A 24,280-nucleotide genomic window follows, 5' to 3' on the forward strand; every position below is an offset into this window, starting at 1 on the left:
GAGACGAGTCGAATAGAGAAAAAGAGTAGTATCGGATTGGCTTAGATTAGGGTCGGGTCTGATTGTACAACGGTGTCCTTTAGAGATCCCGTGATGGAGCCTATTGTCGTCCCACTTTTAAGCTCCCCTCCCTTCGCTTCTATTTGTGCTTCAATTGAGACCTTGCATGACTTGGGGCTACTGCCGAACAGAGGGGAAATCAAAGGTACCTACCGACTACCTAACTCTGCAGGTGCTCTCGGACCTCCCCTCGTCTTCCAGGTTGTTCTCTCGTATGTACATACAGGTCAGGAAGGGCAGCTAGACAGTGCCTTGCCTTAGGCTTAGGCTTAGCAAGGGACCCAGCCACTCCCCAATGTCCCCATCACCACTTTGGTTAGAGCCGGGAGCTAAATGGTCCAAGAATGGAAACATCCCCCAAATCGATGCTACCTCAGTGGCGTATCACGATATGGTACCACGGAAGACCAAACAGACGGACTCGACAACTAGTACTCCGTAGTTGGTAGATAAAATACCTGAATACGGGCTGTGGTAGGTGGGTGAACTTTTTCGTCTTCGAATCTGGTTGTCCTTTACGTTGGTGTCTGCCTACTCAACAACTACCTAACACCTTACAAAGTACTATATACTCGTACAAGTAACCAACACAACAGGGCCAAGGTTGATCAGTCAAGTAAGTGAGTCAACAATGGCTTTTGTCTAGCTTTCAGCCATCAACTCTTCCTCCCCTAATGCCAAAGCATTTGCTGAATAGGCCAGACTGTGAATCTTCAACCCGCCCTTCTCATCATACACAACTCTCCCTTGATTGACAGCATTTCGCAACTCTTCGCACAGAACTGTACGCTCACCTGTGCCTGGGTTCCATTCCCAGCCCTCTTTCATCCACATCCATCTCAAATATGCCCTTAATTCTTTATCATCTGGACGAACCCTCATCCATTCAGGCTGGAGTTTAGGATCTCTGTCCTCGCCGTTCCAGCCCGTCGCTCGTCCAAGTAGCTCATCCCGACAGAAGATGCGCCAGCTGTCTAGAGCATACTTGCCTTGTGTAAGATGTCCAATCTCCCAGGCCTCTAAAATATCTTGCCCACATGAGTCTTTATCCACCAACAGTGCACTACTGCCTTCATGTTGGTACAGACTCAGTGGGTCGATGTCCCTGTGATCATACTTCTTCACCTTGTGATAGATGCCAGCAACTGGAGGCTGATCCAAGAAGCCCCGGGCATACTTCTTCATCAAACTTACACGGTGCTCCGCAAGGCCAAGATGGCGTATCATCTCGACGAGCGATTCGGTGTTTCCTTCGCTTGCAATATGCGTTGGCGTAGGAAATCGTTCTTTTACCTTATAAAATGTAGGGATTGCTTGCGTGCCCTTTGTCCGAATCAGGAATGTCACCACAATGAGGAGCCAGAATGGTTCGTGGGCAAACTTTTCTTGGATAAGACCAAACTCCTGTGATGTGAGAGGCGCGAAGGGAACTGAAGGGACAGTTCCCCGCGGCGGTCGCTTTCGCGCCAGTGCAATGACTTGGCCAGCCTCATCCGATGCTGAAGTGGCTACAAAGTATGGCGAAATTGAACTTTGAGGCTTGACGATCAATGTCATGTCGCACAGAGCGCCTCCTTGCGGGGAACCCTGCCCACCAGCACGCTTATCAACACTCAGAGTTTGGTGAGTCTCATTGCCGGGTGTTTGTGAGTGTAGTATTGCAGAGACGCGTGCTTGTGAAGAAGCTAGAGGGAGGCATGCTCGATCTTTCCATTTCGCAAGGTTTTTACTCCCTCCTGGGCGCCTCCCATGGGGCTGGTCCGACCAATAAGGGGATGTTGTGAGACATGTCGTTGTCTTTGGAAAACCCTTTGATCCAAGCCACTGTGGTCGGTGATTTTCAATTTGCTCGGTGATATGTGGTGGTCGGATTTCGGGGTCAACCTCAAGCTGTTTAGCCCGAGCAATAAGCCTATCGGTTAATTCCCATGGCTCCTCACCAGGTGGAGGATCCTGCCCGCTCAGCGTGTACCATACGTCGGCAAGGACGTCTTGCGCTTGCAAGCTGCTTCTATCTCCTGGGCGAGCTCTTCGCATGGATTTGGCACATTCGATCAGATAATGCCAGTCTGCAGCGCGTGCTAGCAGGCTCTCTTGGAAAAGCTCTTCGGTCTCTTCTGGTGCTTGATAGGACTCGATGACGTCGGCAAGGAAGTCTCGGGCGTTTGAAGGAACGTCGGATACGGAGAGGACATCATAGCCGAAACGAGGCGTTGTGGAGCCGTTCATGTCGATCAACTCTTTGTGTGCAAGATAGAGGTGTTGGAGCAGCTTAACCGCTGTGAGAAGGTGAGAACAGAACCTTTCTTAGATCAGAGCTGGTTTTGGGGGATAAACCAATAGCTTAAACCCCGAATAATGTATTTAAAATGGTTTATTCAAATAACTTATCTTGTGAGAGAGAGCTGATGGGAGGTGAAGTCAAGTGAAGTGAATGAAGAATGAGGCTGGCTGGGCTGAGTTAAGTTGGTGATGAAGTAAACCGAGCCAGTACTAGGTAGGCGCTTCAGGGGAATGAACGAGGTTGATCCGTGTCCATAGTATTATGTCTCTTCCCTTCCGTACAGTATAGTCATGGGCAGCTCTCAGGCTTGCTGTTGCTTTCGAACTCTTGCGTACTCGTTCGTCTTTTATCACAATGATACCTTTGACATCATATGCTCTATCGAACAGTGCTGACCAATAGTGAGGAAGTGAACCACATTTGCTAGTGGAGAATCATAAAAGGCGCCCCACGGTGACAGTCATTTCTTGTGTTTGAGCAACCGAGATTTAGATAATAAATATCTTCTATTTTCTCTGATAGACGATAAACCTAGGATATACGACAGGATAAAATGCTGATGAGCTGAACAAGTTGCTCTCTCTCAATTAGTTAATCAAGCTTTTGGTTCGGCTGGCGAACACGTTGTGGTAGTCTTTGGACCGAGAGCTAGCCTGGACCGACTTATGGACTGAGGTTGGTTGCTGATTGATCAAGGATCCCTGAAAACAAGTCCTCCACGTGTCCAGGTGACCGGGCTACTCTCACAGGTGCAGTGATACCTGAGCACGCAAAGGCACTAGTAGCCAGACATTGCAGGGGCCCATTTGGCTGCACCTCGGCTTAGAAGTGCCGCCCAATTCTCTATCAGCGGGTACGCAACTCCATGTCGTGGTGCACTTGCACGGTACCTGGCCTTATCTGCCTTGGCCGCATGCCCCCAATGCTGTCTCGGTAAGCCTCATGTAGCGACAGGTCACTCATCTAGCCTGACGTGAGTGAGTATGGATGGATGCGGTGACTTGATAATGGCATCTGGTAGGGTCGCGTGACGAATGTCGGAGCAATTTGCATGGACAGACAGTTGTGGAAAAGGTAAGAAAGGAAACATAAGAAGTAGTTGTTTGACAGGAACAACAGAGATATACCATATGTCTTCCCATTATCATATCTCTGCTCACCTTTAGAGTTCCCTAGTATCAAGTGACGAGGTCGCTCGCACTAAACGTTCGTGATTCGTCAAAAGCCGCTCCGCCCGTCCTGGTCGCCCGATTAGTAGGTCACGTGCATAGATCTTGCCTTCCGTCGCCCGTCCTCGCCATTCTCCGCTCCGCTCAAATAATCCCTTCTTCTCGTCCCGTTAAAGCACCGCGCCCTCTCCGTTCCTACAGAACTTGTATCATCACCATCATACCATCATCCAAGAGATGAGTAGTCGCGGCGGTAAATTAGCCCCAGAAGTCAATCGGTAAGTCGCTGCTCCCGCCTGTTGTGTCTGGCACAGAACCAAAAATCATCGTTCGAATTCTTGCGCCTCATTCATCACATCGCATTCTCGACCTCGATCGACCTCTTCGATACGTACCTACTTGCATTGTCTGGCATTCGCTAACTGATTTCCAGAGCTCTGTTCGTAAAGAACTTGAGGTATGATAGGAACCGCGATGATAACCTCGTGCCCGAATAGCGACTAATCGATGTCGACTCATAGTTACAACGTCACTCCGGAAGAGTTGTTCGACCTTTTCGGAAAATTTGGCCCAATTCGGTATGCACAGACCCTGTTACTCGACACGCGACAATTGTCATTGAAGAAAACATTGTTGTCACTCCGAGGGTGTGCGCTTTGCGATATAATACTGACAGTCATTGTAGCCAGGTTCGACAGGGTATTGCCAACAACACCAAAGGTACTGCCTTCATTGTCTATGAAGACGTAGCCGACGCCAAGCAAGCCTGCGACAAGCTCAACGGCTTCAATTTCCAAAACCGATACCTCGTTGGTGCGTCCGCCTCGTCACCCTTGCGTCTCAATGATTCATTTTTCGATGACTGCGTTAGGCGTATGCACAGGGGCAATTGAATACTGACCAAAATCACAGTTCTATACCACCAGCCAGACAAAATGGCCAAGTCAAAAGAGGACCTCGAAGCTCGCCGGGAATCTTTAGCTCAGCTCAAGCAACAGCATGGCATCGATTGACAATCCGACCGGTCTGCGGATAGCCTGCCTAGGAACTCGAAATCCTCGTCTGCAGGCCGGTCTTCGTCTTCTCCCAAATCTCCTTCGCCGGACCCGAAGACGATCCTCCGAAAAGGCAGGACCCCAACCAAAGCAACCGCCAAGAGCCGCGCATCCTCCCGAGTCGTCCGTTTTGACGATGGACTTCGACCTGCACTAACCTGTGCATGATGCATCTTGATCGCTTGTTGGAGGGACTCTGTAACATGAGCCCAAATTCGCATCACCTCTGAGGTGGTTTTACTATTGGTTCGGATTCGCTTGACACGCAAACACCTCTCCTTTACGGTTCTGGGAATTAGGTGCACTGGGGAAATTCAAGGTTGATTCAGCAAGTGGCGATACGACCAGTCACAAACTGCTCTTTTAAGCATGGCCTGGGATAGGAAAGGCCTTGATGATGTTGTTGCATTTCGCGTCTCTTTGTTCCTTTTATTTTTATTCGACCTGGAAGCCTTGGCCATGAGAAGCCAACACCCCCTCGTTCACAGTTATGATCTGCCTGATGGACTCGCGACCATACAGATGTGTGACGTAGAAATGGCCTCGACTCTCCACCTCTCCCGCTGGGGGTTTCACGTCGCGCAATTTATGAAATTTGAGATCAGCAAGGGGAAAGAAACGGATAAACACCAGTAAACTAGATTGAAGTCAGTTTGTTTTGATAATGAGAGAACCAGTCCTTCTCAAAGCGTCTCGGCTTAGGGCATCCTTCAAGATTAAAGGTTCCCTGCGCAAGGACTGGGCCCTGTGAAGAATCTTGCCAGGTCTGTGACACGCGAAGTAGCTCGAGAGATGAAACTTAACTCTGCCTGGACATTGCTCACTGAGCGTGATCCATGGTAGATGATCTCATAGTTGCCATGTCCCATTGGTCACTCGGCTGGCTAGCAATCTGCTCAGCAGGCCGTGGACAAGCTGTACGCCAGCTCTCGAGCTATTAATTGAAAAATGCCTTGCCGGACAGACGGTTGGCTTTGCAAACAGTAGGCTTCTCCGGTCGCATCGGGCTTGGCCTGAACTGCGGATATGTTGCAAGTCTACCGATTCACCAGCTGGGCCGTCGATGAGGTCGCGGTATCAGCCTTGGAGAGCTGTGAGTGGTTCTTTAGCCGCCAGGCAGTGGGCTCGTGGCTGAGTGTGGGAGGCTTTGAATAAAGTAAACCAACGTCGATTTCGACGTAGGTATTAGTTTGAGGTCGTATTGAATGCGATTACTTTTAATTGATTTATCGACTTGACGGTATTGAGTGTTGAGTCATCTGTGATATACCTGTTGATTCGATGAATGGCAACCTCATGTGCACGTTTTAATCTACTTGAGTCAAGAATCCAAGCATCCTCAAGCCTATATAAACCAATCATCAACCAACAAAGCTACCAACAACAGCTGCCCCAACTTCACTCATCTACCGAAGGAGTCATTCCTTCGATCATGAGTGGGTATCTCACTATCTGCACCCATTGTCATGGAACGCACCACCGGGACTCCACAGCCACAGCTGGAACCTCTAGCTCTCTACCTATTGCGAGCTTTCAACGATGGTCTACACTTATTGGATCCTGTCTCAAGGCTACAATTTCTGTTCTATATTGGAAATGATGCCTTGGGCCCCTCTCTTGTGTCCTTGAGCCCGGCCATGAGGCTTGTAACCAACCACCAATGGCCGCAACTGGGGTCTCGATCTAAGTCGCTGCCAGCAGCAGCCTTGTTGGGTCGACATGCGATATAAAGCCATAGAATAACCACTCTGTATTCTCATAAACCTTGTCACGGCACTGTAACTTTTTCTGGGCCGATGTATCCTCCCTCTTCTTGTTTAAGTCGACTATCTCTCGAGAGCATGTCTCCAGAAACCCCCTCTCGTGCCAGGGCTCAATCCCTAGGCCGGACAACCGAGCAATCTCACCACGATGAATCATCTTCTGACTCTGATACAAGATCAAATAGCTCTAGCTATGTAGATTACAGTTCAGAATTCGACGACGACGACGATGAGCCTTCTGCTATCCGATCCCCAACCAAACTCACATATCTCATCGACCACCTCCCTGAAGAGACCCAGTCAATCGTCCGCGATACCTTCAAAGAGCCCCCAAAGATCGCTCTAGAAAAGTGCCGTCGCATTGATGATACATATGCGTTCCAAATGACAGAGCTTGTCACGCGCTCTGTGCGGATCCGCCCGCCACAAGACGGCACTTCCAACCTCAGCTGCTCATGCCGAGATGATGGACAGCCTTGCCAGCACCTCCTTTGGCTATTAGATCAGATCGTCAAGCAAACTCTGTACGAAACTGATCTCAGCAAGCCTCTCAGGATGAGCCCAGCAGGCCATGCTGAGGAGATGGGCGAAGCTTTCCAAAATATATCTAATTTTCGTCTCGATGTCCTGGCGGAGGGACTTCACTGCCACCTCGTCACACCGGACTCGGAATACAATAACGAGCCTGACGCTTTCCGCGCCCAGGAAGCTCGAGAAATGCTTTCCTCTGTCTATAGCATGGACCCAGGGGACTTCAGACCAGATATCTTTGAGAAGGGTTCTCACAGCAGGAAGATCATTAAACGAAACGATCTGGAAGAAACCATATCTCGTATGCTTCTAGATAACCATCACTTCTTTCACTATTTCCGCTCTCTATCTCGCCCGCAAGACCCTATAAAGGACGTATTCTACAAACTTACTCAGCGTATTGACCGCGTTGTTCGAGATCTCGACACCCCAGGCCAAACTTCAGATCCTGATCCCACCCGAGATGTTACATGGGCAGCTTCACATATTCTAGGTTGCGTTCGCCGGATGCGCCACGATATTTATACCCGCGAAAGCCCTATTTCAGCAAGGGAAGCCTTATCAGCAGCTCGCAGCTTCGTGCACATTCTGGATTTGGTGGTATCTCGCAATACAGACCATGGTCCAATAGATGCACCACGCATCGACCGAAACCTCTACCTGCGGCTAATTGGTGATCGAGATCAAGACTTCATTCTTAACGTCCTTAATCTGATCCCCGAAGCTGCGAGCCAGTTCCTACATAACCTCGAGGAACTTCTCGGCAAGATTGAGATTTATGGAGCGCCAGCTGGTTACGTGCAGCGATTTAGGGCAATGCTGAGAAGACTGAGAACATCGAGTACAGGATCTCGTTTAAAGAGATCAGTTCAGGGGCAAACGAGTCGCCGCAAGACAAGGAGAACCAGATGAGGCACGGAGACTTTGGCGACTGGTGACAATGTGGATCGAAAATAAGCATCATTTATTGACATGAACAGCTTTACAAGCTGAATACCAAATATGGAGATTCATAAAATAAAATAAAAACTAACTAAGCCGTACTTATGAAAGTGAATTTAGTGTATCAAACTCTGTTGCTTCTTATTGAATAACTCGCTTGCTGTTTGCTATGCCTTTGAGTGGAGTGAGACATATCCGGATTGTCCGATTGTCACCGGCCCAAGTCAGAACTTGAAACCCCTTTCATCGCGAAAGGCCTCAAGGTCCGCAAGAACATCCTTCAGGCTAGGCCGGTCGTAGTAGTTCTCCTTCCAATCACCCCTCTTCATACCTTCGATCCTTCGCCTGAGCCACGTCTCCGATGCATCGATTTCTCTCGACCACCACTCCTTGGCCGTCCGCTGCACCCCATCTGGGGTGGAGAGCCCTGTTTTCTCGAGCTCTCGGAGCACGAGCTGGTTTCTCTCCCTCACAATCAGCCTACTAAGGCCATTCTGCCTTCCGCGTGTGCAACGATCGATTAATTTCTGCATGGCTCCAGGAGTCTTCGTGTATCCTGGAAACTCGACAAGTGGTTCCCATCGATATGAAAGCCAGACTGCGGCTCTTTGGGGAGCGCTATTCCCTTCAAAGATGCACCACAATACACGGCCAAGCATATACACCTCGCATGCCTCCTGCTCTTTTGGTGTGAGACATGCCCATGGGACATTATAGCCTTTGCATGGCCACTTGTACTCCTCGCTCTCACCCATCGCCTCCCAATGCGGAAGCATCTCTGTCAAGAGTTTCGAATACTTTTCGCTGACTTCCGCGGGTATTTCTTCATCGATAGCAAGAAGCCTTACGTACTCCAGAGCATTGACTTCAGGAGCGGCGAACTCACACCAGACCCCACGCTGCTCAAAATCAACCATAACGGCATCTCGACTAGCTGAAAGAACGATGTTGTCCAACCTGAGATCCGGATAGAAGATACTGGATGTTGTACGAAGATGCACCAACGCCGATGCTAGTTGTATAGCCCATTTTGTCTCGTCAGCCAGAGACACCATGTTGTGAAGCTTGAGAAAAGGGATCAGATCACGCAGGCTACCGTGAATATGGTACTCGAGAGTGAATCCGATGACGGCCACCTTACTCCCAAAACTGCATTTCTTTGTAACCAGGTGCACAGGGCGGGAGACAATGTTGGGATGTGGTGGGATGATGAGCAGCTGCCTTAGCTCGTGATAAAGGTACTTGGTGTAACTGGTAAGTGCCTTGAAAATCCATATCTTGCCTCCGATTCTGACGAGGCAGACGCTGTCGTGTAGCTGTGAGACGTATACCACGTCACCAAGATCGACAGTCGGCGGTAACTCAACGTCGCCTCCCCAAGCATTCTCAAGAGAAGCCACAGACAGAAGTTGACGTTCAAGATAGTGAGTCGGAGCGATGGTGACCTCCGCGTCAGCAACGTTCATGGGCATGTTCCTGAGCACAATCCTGGAACCGAAAGGTATGTTACTGAAGATTTTCAGAGGCTCCTGCTGCCGAGCTGTCCAGTGTTGCAGGATGCGGAGCACATGTTGAGTGATTCCGAGACGCGAAATGCGCATTGCACTCGTGGTATGAAATGCCACATCAACATCAAGTGCAAGCCGAAGCTCTGGTGAGAGCTTTGAGGGCTCGGGAATGAAAACATCCATTCGAATAGGAGACATCGAGTCGATGAACAGAGGAACAGCATAGAATTGGCTTCCGAAAGCAGTGCAGCCATCGATGCGCCAGAGAGGACGATCCAGTGGGCTGAGGCTATCAATGCGGTTCTTTGGGTTCAGCGATGAGTTTTGCCAGTCAACAACATGGTCATCCCGAACTGCCGAGCCCAGCTGGGTGGTTGATGGAGGACCCGAGAAGGCTGCAGTAGGGTGGATAACATCGTGAATAGATTCCTGACTCAGCTCCATGGCATGGGCTGATGAATACTCTGGACACCGAAAGCTACTAGAAGACAGCTCAAGTCAGCAGCGCGCAGCGTTCCACGGCAAATCACCAAGTACCTGCACAAATGTCTTAGATGCTGCCCAACACAAACAGTCGGATGTAGGTGAGGGGTTCCAGTCTCGGATGCAAGGCGACCAGAGGCTGAATAGCTGGCGAGGAGTTGTTGAATCGTCAGCAGCGTAGAGTGGCCGATATCAATCCAGGACGAGAAATGACTCGGTTCGACTCGAGAGCAAGATCTACTGGACAAGGCGGAACGTGCCACCAGTCAGCATCAAGCCTGGGGAAAATAATATGCGTTGTCGTGCGACGGTACCAAAGATGGATGACACGGCCGAACTGGGTCACTTTGAGTGGTTGGCTTCAATGCTCAGTACGCGGTTCTTTTTGGTCATGCTGTCTGATCACATGATCGAAGGATGCCTGTTGGTCCCTGTGAAACCGAGAGTGACTGATCACAACTTGTTCTTGCCGGGTAAGAAAGAGCAAACAAATATGGCAAGCAGTCGCCCGATGGAGATTGCCTCCAACCTCGAGACTTGAACGACAAGATCCAGTTTCCAACTAAGTTTCACGCTTGACGCAAGCACCTTAGGGCTCCACCTGCGGAGAGGCATGTTGCCTGGCAAATGGGTGTTTTTCGTTCCCAGACACAAATCATCCACGCTTTCCATGCGGAGGGATCAAGGCAGGTATCCGTTGCCTCCTGAAAACACGGGATCAGACCCGGTCACAATATCTGCTTGGGCAGTTGCTTCTATTCCAAAGGTTGTTGTGGCACGTCCCGAGGGATTCAGGTTCTCAATGTCCGTGAATGCAGCGAGACACACCAAGCCAGCCAAGGTCATTTGTATTGGGCTTCGCGGGAGTACAGGCGCTGTGATGGCTCAACGAGTTGTTGGTGGTTTGTTGGCGGCGCTAGTCGTGGTAAACGAACACGCAAGCTGATGAGAAGCCAGAATCGACATGACTCGCTAACGGATTTATAAGTTGGATGCCGTCCACGAAACAAGGATTGACATCTAAAATGAATGTTGATGAAATGCTCTTTGAATACGCTAGACTTAACATGAAGAAACGGTCTTGGATGAGAGATTAGCTATTAAGACTGTGTACAAGCAGAGAAAAAAAAGTAAAGTGATGGACGACAACGAAGAATTGACAAAAGACAGTCAGATTTTGTGGTAGAGGGCACTATCGCAGTGACAGCTTTCAGGGGAAGTTCGAACTGGACGGCATGAGGAGTCTCTGGTGAGACAAGTCAAGGTCTTGGTCATGATTCTCAGACAGTGTTACATACGGGAGTTGGCATATAATCAGTTCGAAAACTGACAGACCTGACCCAGCTTAAGAAATCGGGAGCTCTAAGCGAGATGGGCCAGATGTACTCCGTGAAGCATCAGGCCACGACTGATGTTAACCAATGTCGAGACGAGACAACCTCATCTAAGCGCTCAGTAGGGCTCGTCCAAGGCCGATCAATAGAACCATCTCCATGAGAAACAGCATATGACTTCCACAATAAATACCGTACCTAGCTTGGACAGATAAATGCCGGCATCTGCCCCCTCAAGTATCGGCGTGGGGGAATACCGAGATTTTGGGAACAAGGGCTCCTGGGAAACCGGTGAGCAGTCACATTTCTCATTCCCGAAATACCGACCATTTGGGATCTTGTGTACAGGCAACGTCATCCGCGCTGACTGGCGTGCCCTGAAGCACGCTGCATTCCGATATTATTTGATATCTGATAACAAGTGCCAGCCGACACCGAAGCGGGAGAGGCGCACCGGAGAACCATTATCACCCATGTCCACCCAATGGGGGCTTGAGCATAGCGTTCTTTCTTTCCTGGCCGGGTGGGGAGGCTTGGACAGTGCGCAAAGCCAGCATTGTAATGTCCGTGTGTAGAGCTCGCGGAGCTCCCGAGTGGCTGCGCTGACTCGCTCTGTTGCTGCTGCGTTACCATACCATGGGAGCTGGATGATTGACGATGTCCATTAATGCTGGCGAATATGAAGCAGGGGTGATTGGGGCGATAACTGACCAATGGCTGCTTACATGGCTGAAGAGAATACGGGCTTAGGCGGATGGTGTCTTGTGACTGCAGGCAAAGCAAGGGATTCGACTCCATATGTATAACCTCCCTTGCCTGCATCCTGTACATCTAGGTAGCACAGAATCGCCAGAACGAGTTGTAGCTACATGTAGGACTTGGGAGGAACCCATCCAGGAGAAAGCTCAAGCGATTTCTATTTGAGGAACAGTTCGATTCGTCCATTTAGGACGCCCCATCTGGAACGCGGGAAGACCCGTTGGTGGATAGAGACTAACGACATTTAGTCCTTCCATGTGGCATCCATGCTCTTTTCTAGATCAAAAAGAGAGTTCCTCATCGGCGCTTAGGTAGGGACAAGTTACTGGACCCGGTGAAGATTTGGATTTCTCGGTCTAGAGCTTAGAAGGCACTAACTTTGGATATGAAACTCATGGGTGTTCAATTACTTCCTAGTGTGGAAACCCGGTGAACGGTAACGGACCTCTCTTCCGTCAGACCGTTGCGTGGTTTGTACATACTAATGCAAAGCAAAATTGCTAACGTCCATCGTAATAACCTAGGTTGGCAACTACTTTACTAACTTGACTTGGACCTTCCTTCCTCAAGGGAAAGCGCAAGCGCCACTTAATTAACTTCCCAATCACAGTATCGAGTATATTAGCTACCTACCTACCTACCTACCTAGACACCTCTAGTGGCCCCAGAAACAGCCTAGTGATTATTATTTCTGCAACCTGCATAGTTTGCCATCCCATCCATCCGACGTCACAGGCTGGGTGATATCGCCAGGAACCCATTCTCGCGTCGAAAACCACTGCAACTCGGCGAGAGAAGAGACAACATCGTCAAGCCAAGAGACACGGACGCAGCCACGCATATCCCACTTGCATTTTGATGCAATATAACCCACGAAGATGCAGCCGTTTTCATGCAGAATCTGTGGCTGGGCCACGCCTCACTGGCGGCTGCTCAGGAGCATGAGTTGCATCGTGCCGTTCTTTAGTGCGTCCGGCTCGAACATCAGCTACTAGGCTCTTGTCGTAAGAAGCTCGCAATGATAACACACACAACCGGATATCGACCGGACCGATCTTTTAGTTCTAATTCTCGGCCAAGAGTGCAAGTAATTGCTGTTCTCACCGGTTGCTGCCCCTGCCTCCTCCCTCGTACCAACCAGAGTCTTTGCGTGACGATAACACACATTCGTCTTATCACATGGACAGAATGCAGGCTTCTGGCAACGGGTCAGCTATTGGCAGATAGCACCACTGGTCTCAACATTCTGTGAGATGTTGGCTGTTATTCACTCGTCAGCCTTGGCCAAGATAAGATGGGTGAAAGGGAAGCTGAAAGGGCTTGAAACAACGCTCGGGCATTTGTTCGTTTACGATACACCACTGCATCCGAGTGCATCTGGCAAGCGGAGTATCCTCTTGGTTAGAAACTTGACTGCTAATCTAGGACATACTTGTCGAGGCATCTTTGCCTTTTCTCGGACTTGTATGCGTTACTCTCGAGAATGGCCCCCCCAAACGCCTGACCTACATCGACGATTGGATAAAAACGATCTTTCTTCTGAACTGCTTGGCGATCCAAGTACCTTTGAGAACCTTTGCTACGTTTCGGAGTTGACGATGTACAGTACTTTTTCTCTCCCTGGTGTGAGATACCCAGGCGGGTTGGCGTTGTGAGACCCTGTGCATGGGGAAAAAAAGCAATTTGAAAATGGTACATCCAATCCCAGCTGAGCAACTGTGCAGCCATGACCGACATTGGTCAGCCCCACGTCAATCACATGGCCATTTCAATGCACGAATTAACCGTTGGCATGGCTAGGCTCCGTGGCTATGGAACAATGACCCGATCCGAAGATTCGATTGCCAAAGGATTCAGCTGCATTGTTGTCTACGACTACGCACGATTCAAATCACCCTCATTTTTCAGTAGCCAAGTTCCTAAGCCATGAACGAAGCCTTTATACTGTTTCTTCTTTGCTAATCGCCCCACCAATGGTGTCTAATAACTTATTCCAATACCTAACATAAGATCGAGAACTTTAGGTGCACTGAACCGGCAGAGCGGGTAATATCCCAAAATCCTTTACCTGACAAGCCTGAGCACTACAATCAGAAGGCCCCCTGCCACTCCCATGGTACCCCTCAGACCGGTCAAAAACTACTCAGCACGAGGCCATGTCAACGCCGTCCTCACCGAGTCCACTTTCCTCTCTCACAGACTCGTTCATCATCACCGTTCCCAGCAGACCGTCAAGCTGTTGCTTGAAGCGCTCAACGCCCAGTCACTACAACCACCACACCGCCAGCCTCATACTTGCTCAGCCCGCAGCCCGCATCAGCCGTCATCCATACGATCGCGGCCGCAGGCATATTGCGCTGATTTCGCTCAACGGTGCAAACACCAGTACCAGCACCACCGGCTACTCACTCCACGTTCTGTCGCCAGTACCACGACAGCTCAGCCCGCCTTGTTGCTAAAGCAGTGGACGGGGTGGACAAGGCTCCACGTACTGTCCTAATCGTACTCAGGCTCAAGGTTCTCAGGTTGGCGGCTGCGAGCAGCACACCAACATCTCATCGGCCTTCCATCTGTTGGCAAGGAGCCTCAACGACCTGATTGGGTTTGCGCTAACATACCTACTTATCGCCCTTCCGCCTAGCTTCCCCGGATTCTTCGCCTCTCTCATCACAGTATTTTCTATTCCCGACCGTCTGGTATCCTTCTCTCGGCCGTCGTTTTGACTTCGGCCATCGCTGGTGCTCCACTCGGCGCACTACGGGGGTTTCAACGTCAAGTGCCTGGTGATGGCTTTCGTGGCACATTAGCCTCCCACCACACTCCCCCTCTTCTCACCCCGGCGTCGCTCAATTTTGACCACCGCTTCTGAGAGACAAACCGGGCAAGCTAGCTCTTCTTTGTCATTGACTGTATTTCGTCGAGTTTGGTTCCGCGTGGTGGTACCTTGACCTTCGTCTTTCTGTTCTTACTCCTACTGCTAGGCAGTGTTTGTTCCACACCCTGTCCTGTCTCACTGCAGCCATTATGGTAAGAGTTTCTCTCCCCGGTTGGCGGCAAGCTGCATGGAGTTATATCATCGATCCCCCGTCTCAACGTTCTATTTGCATGACCCCTGCGGCTGTTGCCAATCACCACCGTTTCCTCTTCTCGCAGCCCCGTCGTGGCTCTCGTGCCATGACTCTCGGACAAGCATCTTCTTCTCCCTGATCTTGCCCTAGGCCCCCTCCCTACGAGACCCAAATGTGCGGTGAATTGATTTTTTCTATAGAATCCACATTATCCTTCCAAAGTTAAGAGGCCTCTTCTCCAACCGGGAGTTGAAGATCCGGGCCCTTCGTCAATACCTTTCACCCCTCTCGTGAATGACAACTTCACCTTTATACCATTTGAGATCCAAGACAATCTTGATCAACTGGCACAATTCTATGGAATAGCCTCTGGTTCTCAATTGCACCAACTGATTGAACAACAGCATTGTAGGAAGAGGAGAAGGCTCGCACCATCGATCCCAATGACATCCGAGCAAGGACCGCCTTCGTCCCAGGGACCTCTGATGAAACTCCCATTATCAGGACCTTACAGTCAACGTGATGAGCATTATGGGGCATCTTCAAACTGGGACGAATATGGCCAGGACTCAATGCCGTCTTCTACTTCCCCATTAACCAGGCGTATGGCGGATCTGACCTTGTTCTTCTGCCCATGTTGTGGCTGGGACCCAAGACATCAAGATGGTAAGCACCCGACTACTCTTAAGGTTGCCCGATCGCCCGACGTACACCTGAGATCATCGCTGACATCACCCTGAAAGGCTATCAACAGCTACCGAGCTCTGCACCGGCAGTTTCTGGCCCAGATGCTCCTTACATGGCAGAAAAACAACCGTCTATGACAATGCCATCATCTGAACCATATGACAATACAACTCTGAGCTCTGGTCAACAGCCAGATTACAGCTTTCAGCAACCTAACTTGAATGTTGCGCCCCTTGTCAACTTTCCTCTCATCTCTGATCAGACGCCGTTAGCGGAGCCTGTGATGAGTGGTCCTGGACCAACTCATCAACCTCATCTATCAGCTGGAGACTTTTACGTCGCCCAAGCTTTCAAAGAGGAACCACAGCTGGAGAATCAAGTATTAATGTCCAGTCAACAGCTTGACACCAAGGCATTTCCACAGGTCGGCTACAGTTCCGATTCCAGCCTTATTGATACAAATGCTATTACTCACCAGGGCTTGGCTCCGCCCGACAGCGTTTCCCAATATGGCATGATAATAAATGCTCAACTTGGCGAAGATACTGTGCAGAACGGGTGGTCTCTAATGGATCAACAAGCCAATTTTGAAATTGTGCTCACTAACCAAAGAGGGGGGAAGAGAGGTCCGTTCAAGGACCCAAATCTCCGTGAACAAACTGCCCAAACCCGAAAGATTGGTTCCTGTATCAGGTGCAGAATGCAAAGAATTCGTGTAAGTAACACTGTCCGGTTCTGTTGCATAAGATGATGTCTTACTGTAACGTACTTTTTGGCTGGTGCGCAAAGGCCACTAACCAGTGATGCAGTGTGAAAACAACCCCGAGGAAGAGGGAGGGGCCTGTTTGACATGCAAAAAAGTCTCCAATTCGAGAGCGGGGCGCTTTCCTTGTCTCAGATACAAGATAACAGATATCCGACTTTTCAAACCGGGCCAAGTTCCCGGTTATGAATGGACACGACGATGGACCAATAACATCTCGGATCCGATACAGAGCTGGGCTACGACTGAAGAGCCCAGAACCATATATCTGTCCGAGGGCCTATCGAATAAGTTTGTTAAAGTGAAGGTTCAACGATTCATTCCTCAAGCTGGTGACAAGCTGGAACGTACTTGGGATTACAAGGGTGTCAAGAAATCCGTGAAGATTCCTCCGTATGCGATGGTCAACCTCGAGGAGGCGAAGAAAGAGTATCTGGACCACATTGAGAATAGCATGCAGGATGCTTTTACCAAGTTGCTTGGACCACCTGAAGGCCTGCTATTCCGAACATACTTACGTGCATGGGAAATCTTCAAAGACCCGTCCACTACGCCAGAGTGCGTGGAACTTATTCATCATACACTCTTGTTGTGGATGTCGATTCGTCTGACAACGCGGTCGAGCTTCATTGTTGGAGAAGAGACCTTGGGGATGAAGCAAAGCATCCTGGACGAAACGAACCCGAATCATGGCAAGATCCCTCTTCCGCCTGTACTTGGCGCTCAGATGGATCTTATCCTGATTCACCACATACAGACCAAGTTGCGAAGGGAGCTTCTGGACAAACTTCAGAAGATGATGTCAAAGAACAAGCAGAGCACTTGGCTAGTGACGTATCTTGTCATCTTCATTCTTTTGCATAACACAGCTCTCATCACAGCTCATGACGCTGGATACGCGAAGAAGCACGGCATGAAGGTAAGAGAGCCCTGAGATTCGACAGTGGCCTGCGAAGTTTGCTGATTATCGATGTACTTGCAGCGACGGTTTGCACGTGAGGAGAAGGTCAAAGAATACCACCTAGGTGAGTCACACAGCCACCCTGGTCCAAGCGCTTGCTAACTGGGGATTGAACAGGCGCAAACATCTTGCTCGCACACTTCCACTACTGTAACAAGGGCATCTACCCTTTCTCGGAAGATTGCAAAGACCAAGACTTGCGAACACTGGCAGGCTTGGATGAAGAAAAGATCAAGTTTGTCCATCATACTAGCAACCTAGCTAGACGACATGGTAAGTTGACCCTCGGGGATGAAGAACCATACAGGCTGAGACAATGGCTCTCTAATTTGATGCTAACTTGAACTCTGTGGGTTTAGCGTTGCAATGGGAAGAAATCCGGAACAAGGCCGTGTATGAGCATGATTACTTTTTTGTCAGTCAATTGTTCGAGACGAACTGGCAACCTCGAACAACAATATGATCGGGTTTGGTTGGCCAACAACATCTCTGGTTGTCTTCTGTGACAGTAGGGGGCAATGGGTGACTTGGAGCCAATTGCGTAGTCGCAGAGTTTGAGAAGATGCTGTACTCACAGCGGAGGTGCAGGAACTGAGACTGTATACGACGCGAATGAAGGGCGGTGAATGTGGATGACGGCGGCAACAGTAACGGCCATAATGACGATGACGATGATAACGATAATGGAAACCAATTTAAAATGCCAGGGTAACTTTGGTTACGAAAAGGCGGTCAAGTGCAGGTGAGGTTCAGAGAAAGAGCCGAACTGGTGTGATGGTTTGAAGGGAAATGACATAAACAGCTAAATTGGGTGCGGAGGGCCAGTGAAGATGCTATAGCCAAAGAGATTGATGGTTCTTGTTCAGTTCCGATAAACCGCCACATGGACCAGTTCACGATACGGGACACGGCAAAGCAGCGGGGAGGAGGGTCGTAGGCGAAACAATGTAACAGGACGGAAGGGAGTGCACGCCAACAAACTGCGATGCGATGGAAGAAAAGGGATGACGGTGAGAGGAGAGGGACAGGTACACCGAGAGTGTGTGCGGCCACCTACAGAAAGAGGCGAGAGTTTGCTCACCGAGTGTCGATGGGAGACGGGCTGCTGCGTTATGACAGAAACACAAGGGGGATCAAAGGTTTATATGTACCAAGCTCGCTGAGGGTTGGCTCGCGGAGGGATGCCGGACGGGCCGGGCCTGGTTGTGCGGCACTTGACAAAGCCCGGGCCATTCATACCACAGCTATGCTCTGACTTGACTTGGGCTTAACAGGTAGACTTGGTCGGTCTGAGAGTGTGGATAATGCAGCACTGTGTACGGAGCACTACACAATATATGTGCTTCCTACATGCTGTGTATCCATCGGGAAGAGCGGCGGAGAGATGGCGACGGGACAAACGGGAGGGAATAATGAAATGAGACGCGTCTATTTGCATATCCCTTGCCTTACCCTGCCCTGCCTTGCCTCGCCTTTGCTTTGCTTTGCTTTGACTGTCGATTGTTGACCGCGAGGTGTCCGCGTCGCCCAAGCATCATTCTTTGGCCTTGGTTTGACGGGGAACCAGTAATTAGGACCCGAGGAAACGAACCAAACCTAAGCTAAGCGGGTGGCAACGGATAGAAATCCGCCAACCAATGAAGCTGTATAACGCCTCAAGTAAAGTTTAACCATTGCCAAAGGATCAATGTCGACTGCCGTGATTTTGGGCCCTTGTCGACGTGTTGAACGGACACAATACTACCTGGACTACCTGTAGTAGCACAGCTACGGAGCACTGCTAGTACTGTAGGTACTGTGAAGGTGACGCCAGCCAGCCACAGATAGATAAGTAAAGAACCAACAAGGTGCATAGGTATACTCCATAGTAAACCAATGGTGAACCACTTTTAAAACACACCTAAAATTTAGTACCTAGGCAATAAAGCTACTAGGTAGCTACTGGGGGATCAACACGAAGGATCATCCTTACCATGCTATTCCAGTTCGGTTAAGCTAGGATTGGGCTCTCAGCTGAGCTTGAGTCTGAGCCTCGAGCCTCTCCTAGTCGTCTTAGCTCATGTTCATTCTTAGCCTTTGGTGTTTTGCTTTTCTCAACCAACTAACTACAGTTTGGAACCATACACATCCATCAGTCAACCCTTGCTGGGGCTAGGCTTGGTACTTCTATCAATTTTCCGTTCTCCTTTCCTTTTTTTCCTTTTTCTTTCTACTAGTCGAGGGCCCGGACCCGTTTCCCCAAGGAATGTTACAGTGCTCTCTCGTCTCGTCTCGTCTCGTCTCGTCTCGTTTCCTCCTCCCTTGCAATGAGAGACGACCCAGAGTTTATGTTGCTACCCAGGACTTTTGAGCAACCCGGGCACTGGTGACATGGAAAGGCGAGGAACCACGAATGAAGTACAGGATCAGCGGCAAGGCACTTACTCACCTCCAATTGATACCTCAGAATTCGTCTGCTCGTTCCGTTTCCCGCCCAGGAGATGGGGATACCGGTACCTGACCAGGCACTTTGATTGTTCAAGGCGTTAGCCCTGGAATACCTTATGGCAGGAAGTCCAGCGAATACCCGCGTTGCTGGGTTCTGCTGCAGCCTCCTACCGCCGCGTATCTGTGACCTACCACGAGCACGGCTACGCAAGTACCCGATCTACGTATACCCTGTCTCTTAACCCTGCCAACTTGGAAGTGCCAACCCGATGCTATCTCCTCAACAATCCTTGTGTAAGTGGTGTAAGGTAAGGTGAGGTAGCTACCCAGGTTCTAAGGTAGGTCGAAGAGGTACTGGAAATTGGATGGATGTGGAAGCCACGAAACGAAGAGCAGATCTAAGTGAAAATTTTCATTGTACCTGCCTTCTCTCTCACATCGAACCCGAGAAAACGGGGACGGAGGAAGCATGGGAGAACGTTACACAACTTCAACATCCTTCCAAGAGCCGCATATCCCAGGAGCTTCACCTCCATCTCTAAATTTGAACAGGGCTACCACCGATTTGCAAACATCTTGGGAAAGTTATAATAATACCTTACTAGCCTCCTACTTAGTCTGAACGTTCTTTTGATATTCCTCAACAATCTCCAACCTCAATCTCGCTCATCAAGAACTGTTCGTCTGTGCTGCAATTTGCATGACATCCATCGTTATTGCCGTACTTCTGACACCTTGCACCTCCGTCTTTTCCTCTTTCCTCGCCCGCTGCTACGGAATACTCTTGATCTCTCTCGACTGTAAGTTGCGCCTTCTATTCATGTTACTCGTCAAGGAACTTCGAAATTGGAGGCGCCTCCAACGCCACTATACCTTGACCAAAGGCACTTGCCACGATAGTATCAAACGTTCCTTTTCCCTTCTGTTTTGATCTCCGCCTTCCATTAAGCAAACGCATTTAAGTAGACGCCTCGCACCACCAGAAGTCCCATTCCTTTTCTTCCATCTTTTTCACCTCTCTTTCAATACCCCAGCACACCTTCAGCTCACATATCATCTTTCATATTCGATCTCTTCCTGGTCCACTAGGTCTCCCCGCAGATCCTGACTTATACCAGGTCATCAGACAACGGCCCGTTGCGTTTCGTAACGTATGCTTTTCACAAAACCTATACGTCCCTTTTCTCGTGTAAGAGGCTGGCTGATAGAGTACCTCAGTATCAAGACACCCCCACCAAGCCACCAGCGGTACCTCTCCCTCAGAAACCATTACCATGGCATCTTCCATAGTTGGGCCCATCATTGGTCCGAGCCCAGCCGTTGAACTAGCTCCTGCGGCCGCCGGCTGTGTCAGTCGCGTGGCAGATGGGCCGGCTGGGGTCCCCGAAGGGTGGCCCAAGTTTCTCGACGAGCCTATGGCTTGGGTTGGTCCTCAATTCACGGATGAATCGGAATACATCCACACTCTGAGCGAATCCGACCTACAAGAAGCTGAGAATGCTTTGCTGGTCTTCAAAGGTACGTCTCTTTTTCTGAGGCGCCTCTTCCGTGGCGTGCATTATGTTGCCGTTGCTAACACCAGCCAGCCTTGGAACTTGACGGGGATTGTGTCTCCCGAGACAACTTCCCTCTTCCCACTCTGGGACCAAGACTGGATCGTATCCGCCAAGACGTGTACCGAGGCAAGGGCTTTGGTGTCATTCGTGGCCTTGATCCTCAAAAGTACTCAGTCGAGGACTTGACTGTGCTGTATCTTGGCATTCAGTCTTACATTGCTAATCGTCATGGGCGTCAAGATCGAAAAGGCAATATGCTAGGTTGGCTCGAATGATCCCATTACCTTGTTTTCTTTCTCATTGACATATTTGTAGTTCATATTGTCGCCGACAACTCATCCAAGCTCAAGGCTGGTCACCATCGACACTCCACCTCCCCCATCGTAGGCTAATCTTTTTTTATAAATCCTGGAAGGAATAGTCAACAACGCTAACCTCTGCTCTAGACTTTCCACAACGAGGAAGCTGGTGACATAGTCAGTTGGCTCACACGTAGCACTGCTGTCTCCGGAGGCAAATGCATCATCGCCTCAGCCTACACTGTCTACAATGTTCTTGCTACTAGCCGTCCGGACATGGTCCGCACTCTTGCTCGCTCTGACTGGCCATTCGCCCTGTAAGTTCAGGCACTTGATTATCTACATCCACTTGATTTGTTCTTTTCATCACAACGATAAGCAAGGAGTGCATCCACTGACACCGTGTACTGTGATAGGCCCCGTTTCCAGTGCCGACCAGTCCTCTTTCATCACGAGGGGAAAGTGTTGATCAACTTTGGGCGTGTAGCTCTTACGGGGAATGCAATTCACCCACGCCCTACCAACCTTCCTGCCGTCACGCCACGCCAGATGGAGGCATTGGACTCCATTGAGAACATTGCCAAGGCGACTCAGCTGGAGATTAGCACACGTGCAGGTGACATGCATTTCATCAACAACCTCACAATCTTGCATCGCCGAGAAGGCTTCGTCAACGGTGAGGCTGCCCGAGAACGTCGACACTTGGTTCGCATGAGACTCCGCGACGACGAGCTGGGATGGAAGCTCCCTGCAGACCTGACACAGGAGTGGTCCGCTGCTTTCAACAAGGAAGCACCCAAGATCTGGCACATTGAGCCCATGCCAGACGGCTTCTTCCCCCTCAGGTCTCAGGCCAACTAAAACTGTGCATCTAGCGCTTATAGCAACCTCAACTGTGGGTTGAATTCGCATGCATTCATGCATGCTAGCGAGACATGATGAGATAATGGGGTGCTTATCGACTTTGGAGCCGAGGCGCATAAAAAGGGCAATGGGGAATCTGGAGGCAACGGGGGAGGAATCAAAAGTTATGAACAGGGTCCTGTACTCGAGTTTGAGTATGTTTTCTTATGTTATTTTATCTCTTTTTTTTATTGGGGTGTCACGGTCGCGGAAAAGTAACAAGAATGGTTTATTATGTCTCAGGCGAACCTGGCTGTCGGTACAGTGTGGTATCTGGCTTTGTGGGCGTGGCAGAATGGGCTTTGGTCGAAAAAATCCAGGATTAATAAGTGTGTTTAAGGCTCATGCAGTATTAGCACCTAATAGGGACAGCCGAATACAAGGAATCGCATGCATAACGTAGATCGAGATGCTCAGGCACAGAAGACGATAAAAGTGATATATGATAGTGTGACAAGTCTAATTCGTACATGTACCAAGCTACAAGAATTGTTTCGTTTAGGTTGGGAATAAGCCGGGAGTCTCACGGCAGAGAGCTGTGCGCTCTCCCATTGGCAACGGTCGAGGGTGCTCCATAACTAAGCATGCAAATCCCTTGTTCTAGAGTTCTTAAAGCTTAGAGAATGCTTAAGTAGAGCCACACGAAACGAACGCATACCCATAGCTGCGATGCGGTAAGACGAGACAACGAGGCTTGGAGGCTGGCGGAAAGCCGGCATAGTAAGACTCAAGACCAGGGATGGAACGCTTCGGTGGGGGACTTGTCCAATGTCAACAGATACCAAGGAAAAGCTGCGTGCTGAGACAAGAAATATGAGATGATAGTCTCGGATTTAGCACAGAATGACTTGCTTTCGATAGTTGGTCAAGATGTGTTTAGTTTCAGATGATTGGTTATGTTGGCATGGTGAGACAGCAAAGGCAAATATGGTGTTGGATAAAAGGCGAGAATGCACAGTACGTAGCTCTCTCTGATTGATGGTCTCCGATTTTCGTCTGGACTGCTTCTGTGAGAGCGAAAATAACTGAACGGGCTTTTTGCTTTTTACTTGGCTAAAGCCACCCACCGAGGATTAGGTTCGGAGAACTTGCTTTGTATTTCATCGTCATCTCATACCGATCCACCTTGTATTGCATTCTGTGTCACGAGGAGGCCTTTTCCCGTTCCTCGAAATGAACTTTGGTCATGGATTGATTAATGGCGGTCAAGAATGCCTAGCTAGGATCGATGACGAAGTGATTGACTTTCAGAGCAGATCGAAGGGAGGAAGACGACAGCTGTCAAACGGCCCACAGGCAGACGATAGTCTTCTGTTCCTGATGAATGATGGTTTTGATACCATGATAGGGTAGCTAGCAGCTTGTTTCAAGACCTGAGTGGCCAAGGAAATGTCTCCCATGGAGGAACCCCGGGTTTACCTTGCGCTCTGTGCCTTGAAAAAATGATGACTGGTCTGCACATGATCACAAAGATAGCGACATGTTGCAGCTCATCGTGATGGTCTTGGAGACAACAACAAATGTCGCTAATCCTTGACGAGATTGGCCCGAGAGGGCGGGCCTCGATACACAGCTAGAATGACGCGTTGCCATGTAAAACAGGCCATATATGCATCAGGATTATGGATGAGGCGTTGAGAGAAGAGGCAACGAAGCCGTCACGACTAGGTTTACATTACTTACATTCTCAAAATAGACTCGAGATCTGATAAGTGAGGTGGAAACGAC

The 24,280-nt window shown here is 49.7% G+C and overlaps 6 protein-coding genes; 4 read left to right on the forward strand and 2 right to left on the reverse strand.

Moving 5' to 3' along the window:
• Positions 1-702: 702 nt before the first annotated feature.
• FFUJ_01053 (related to 5-methylcytosine G/T mismatch-specific DNA glycosylase) lies at positions 703-2,289 on the reverse strand (the record flags this gene model as incomplete). Its single annotated transcript, XM_023568219.1, has 1 exon — positions 703-2,289. The coding sequence occupies one exon, from the start codon at positions 2,287-2,289 to the stop codon at positions 703-705; it is 1,587 nt and encodes a 528-aa protein (XP_023424481.1).
• A 1,461-nt stretch (positions 2,290-3,750) lies between these two features.
• On the forward strand, positions 3,751-4,526 carry FFUJ_01052 (probable RNA-binding protein (RRM superfamily); the record flags this gene model as incomplete). XM_023568230.1 has 5 exons in its annotated part: positions 3,751-3,791; positions 3,947-3,970; positions 4,035-4,091; positions 4,199-4,326; positions 4,426-4,526. 5 exons carry the CDS (start codon positions 3,751-3,753, stop codon positions 4,524-4,526), a joined length of 351 nt encoding a protein of 116 aa, XP_023424482.1.
• Positions 4,527-6,409: 1,883 nt separating this feature from the next.
• FFUJ_01051 (uncharacterized protein) lies at positions 6,410-7,774 on the forward strand (the record flags this gene model as incomplete). Its single annotated transcript, XM_023568241.1, has 1 exon — positions 6,410-7,774. One exon carries the CDS (start codon positions 6,410-6,412, stop codon positions 7,772-7,774), a length of 1,365 nt encoding a protein of 454 aa, XP_023424483.1.
• Positions 7,775-8,028: 254 nt separating this feature from the next.
• On the reverse strand, positions 8,029-9,756 carry FFUJ_01050 (uncharacterized protein; the record flags this gene model as incomplete). Its single annotated transcript, XM_023568252.1, has 1 exon — positions 8,029-9,756. The coding sequence occupies one exon, from the start codon at positions 9,754-9,756 to the stop codon at positions 8,029-8,031; it is 1,728 nt and encodes a 575-aa protein (XP_023424484.1).
• A 5,643-nt stretch (positions 9,757-15,399) lies between these two features.
• Positions 15,400-17,830, forward strand: FFUJ_01049 (uncharacterized protein; the record flags this gene model as incomplete). XM_023568263.1 has 6 exons in its annotated part: positions 15,400-15,622; positions 15,700-16,358; positions 16,453-17,325; positions 17,389-17,431; positions 17,485-17,640; positions 17,727-17,830. 6 exons carry the CDS (start codon positions 15,400-15,402, stop codon positions 17,828-17,830), a joined length of 2,058 nt encoding a protein of 685 aa, XP_023424485.1.
• Positions 17,831-21,068: 3,238 nt separating this feature from the next.
• On the forward strand, positions 21,069-22,510 carry FFUJ_01048 (related to TfdA family oxidoreductase; the record flags this gene model as incomplete). XM_023568274.1 has 5 exons in its annotated part: positions 21,069-21,312; positions 21,381-21,611; positions 21,666-21,733; positions 21,797-21,966; positions 22,066-22,510. 5 exons carry the CDS (start codon positions 21,069-21,071, stop codon positions 22,508-22,510), a joined length of 1,158 nt encoding a protein of 385 aa, XP_023424486.1.
• Positions 22,511-24,280: the final 1,770 nt, after the last annotated feature.

Source organism: Fusarium fujikuroi, chromosome FFUJ_chr01, assembly GCF_900079805.1.
Source record: "Fusarium fujikuroi IMI 58289 draft genome, chromosome FFUJ_chr01".
Classification (NCBI taxonomy): domain Eukaryota; kingdom Fungi; phylum Ascomycota; class Sordariomycetes; order Hypocreales; family Nectriaceae; genus Fusarium; species Fusarium fujikuroi.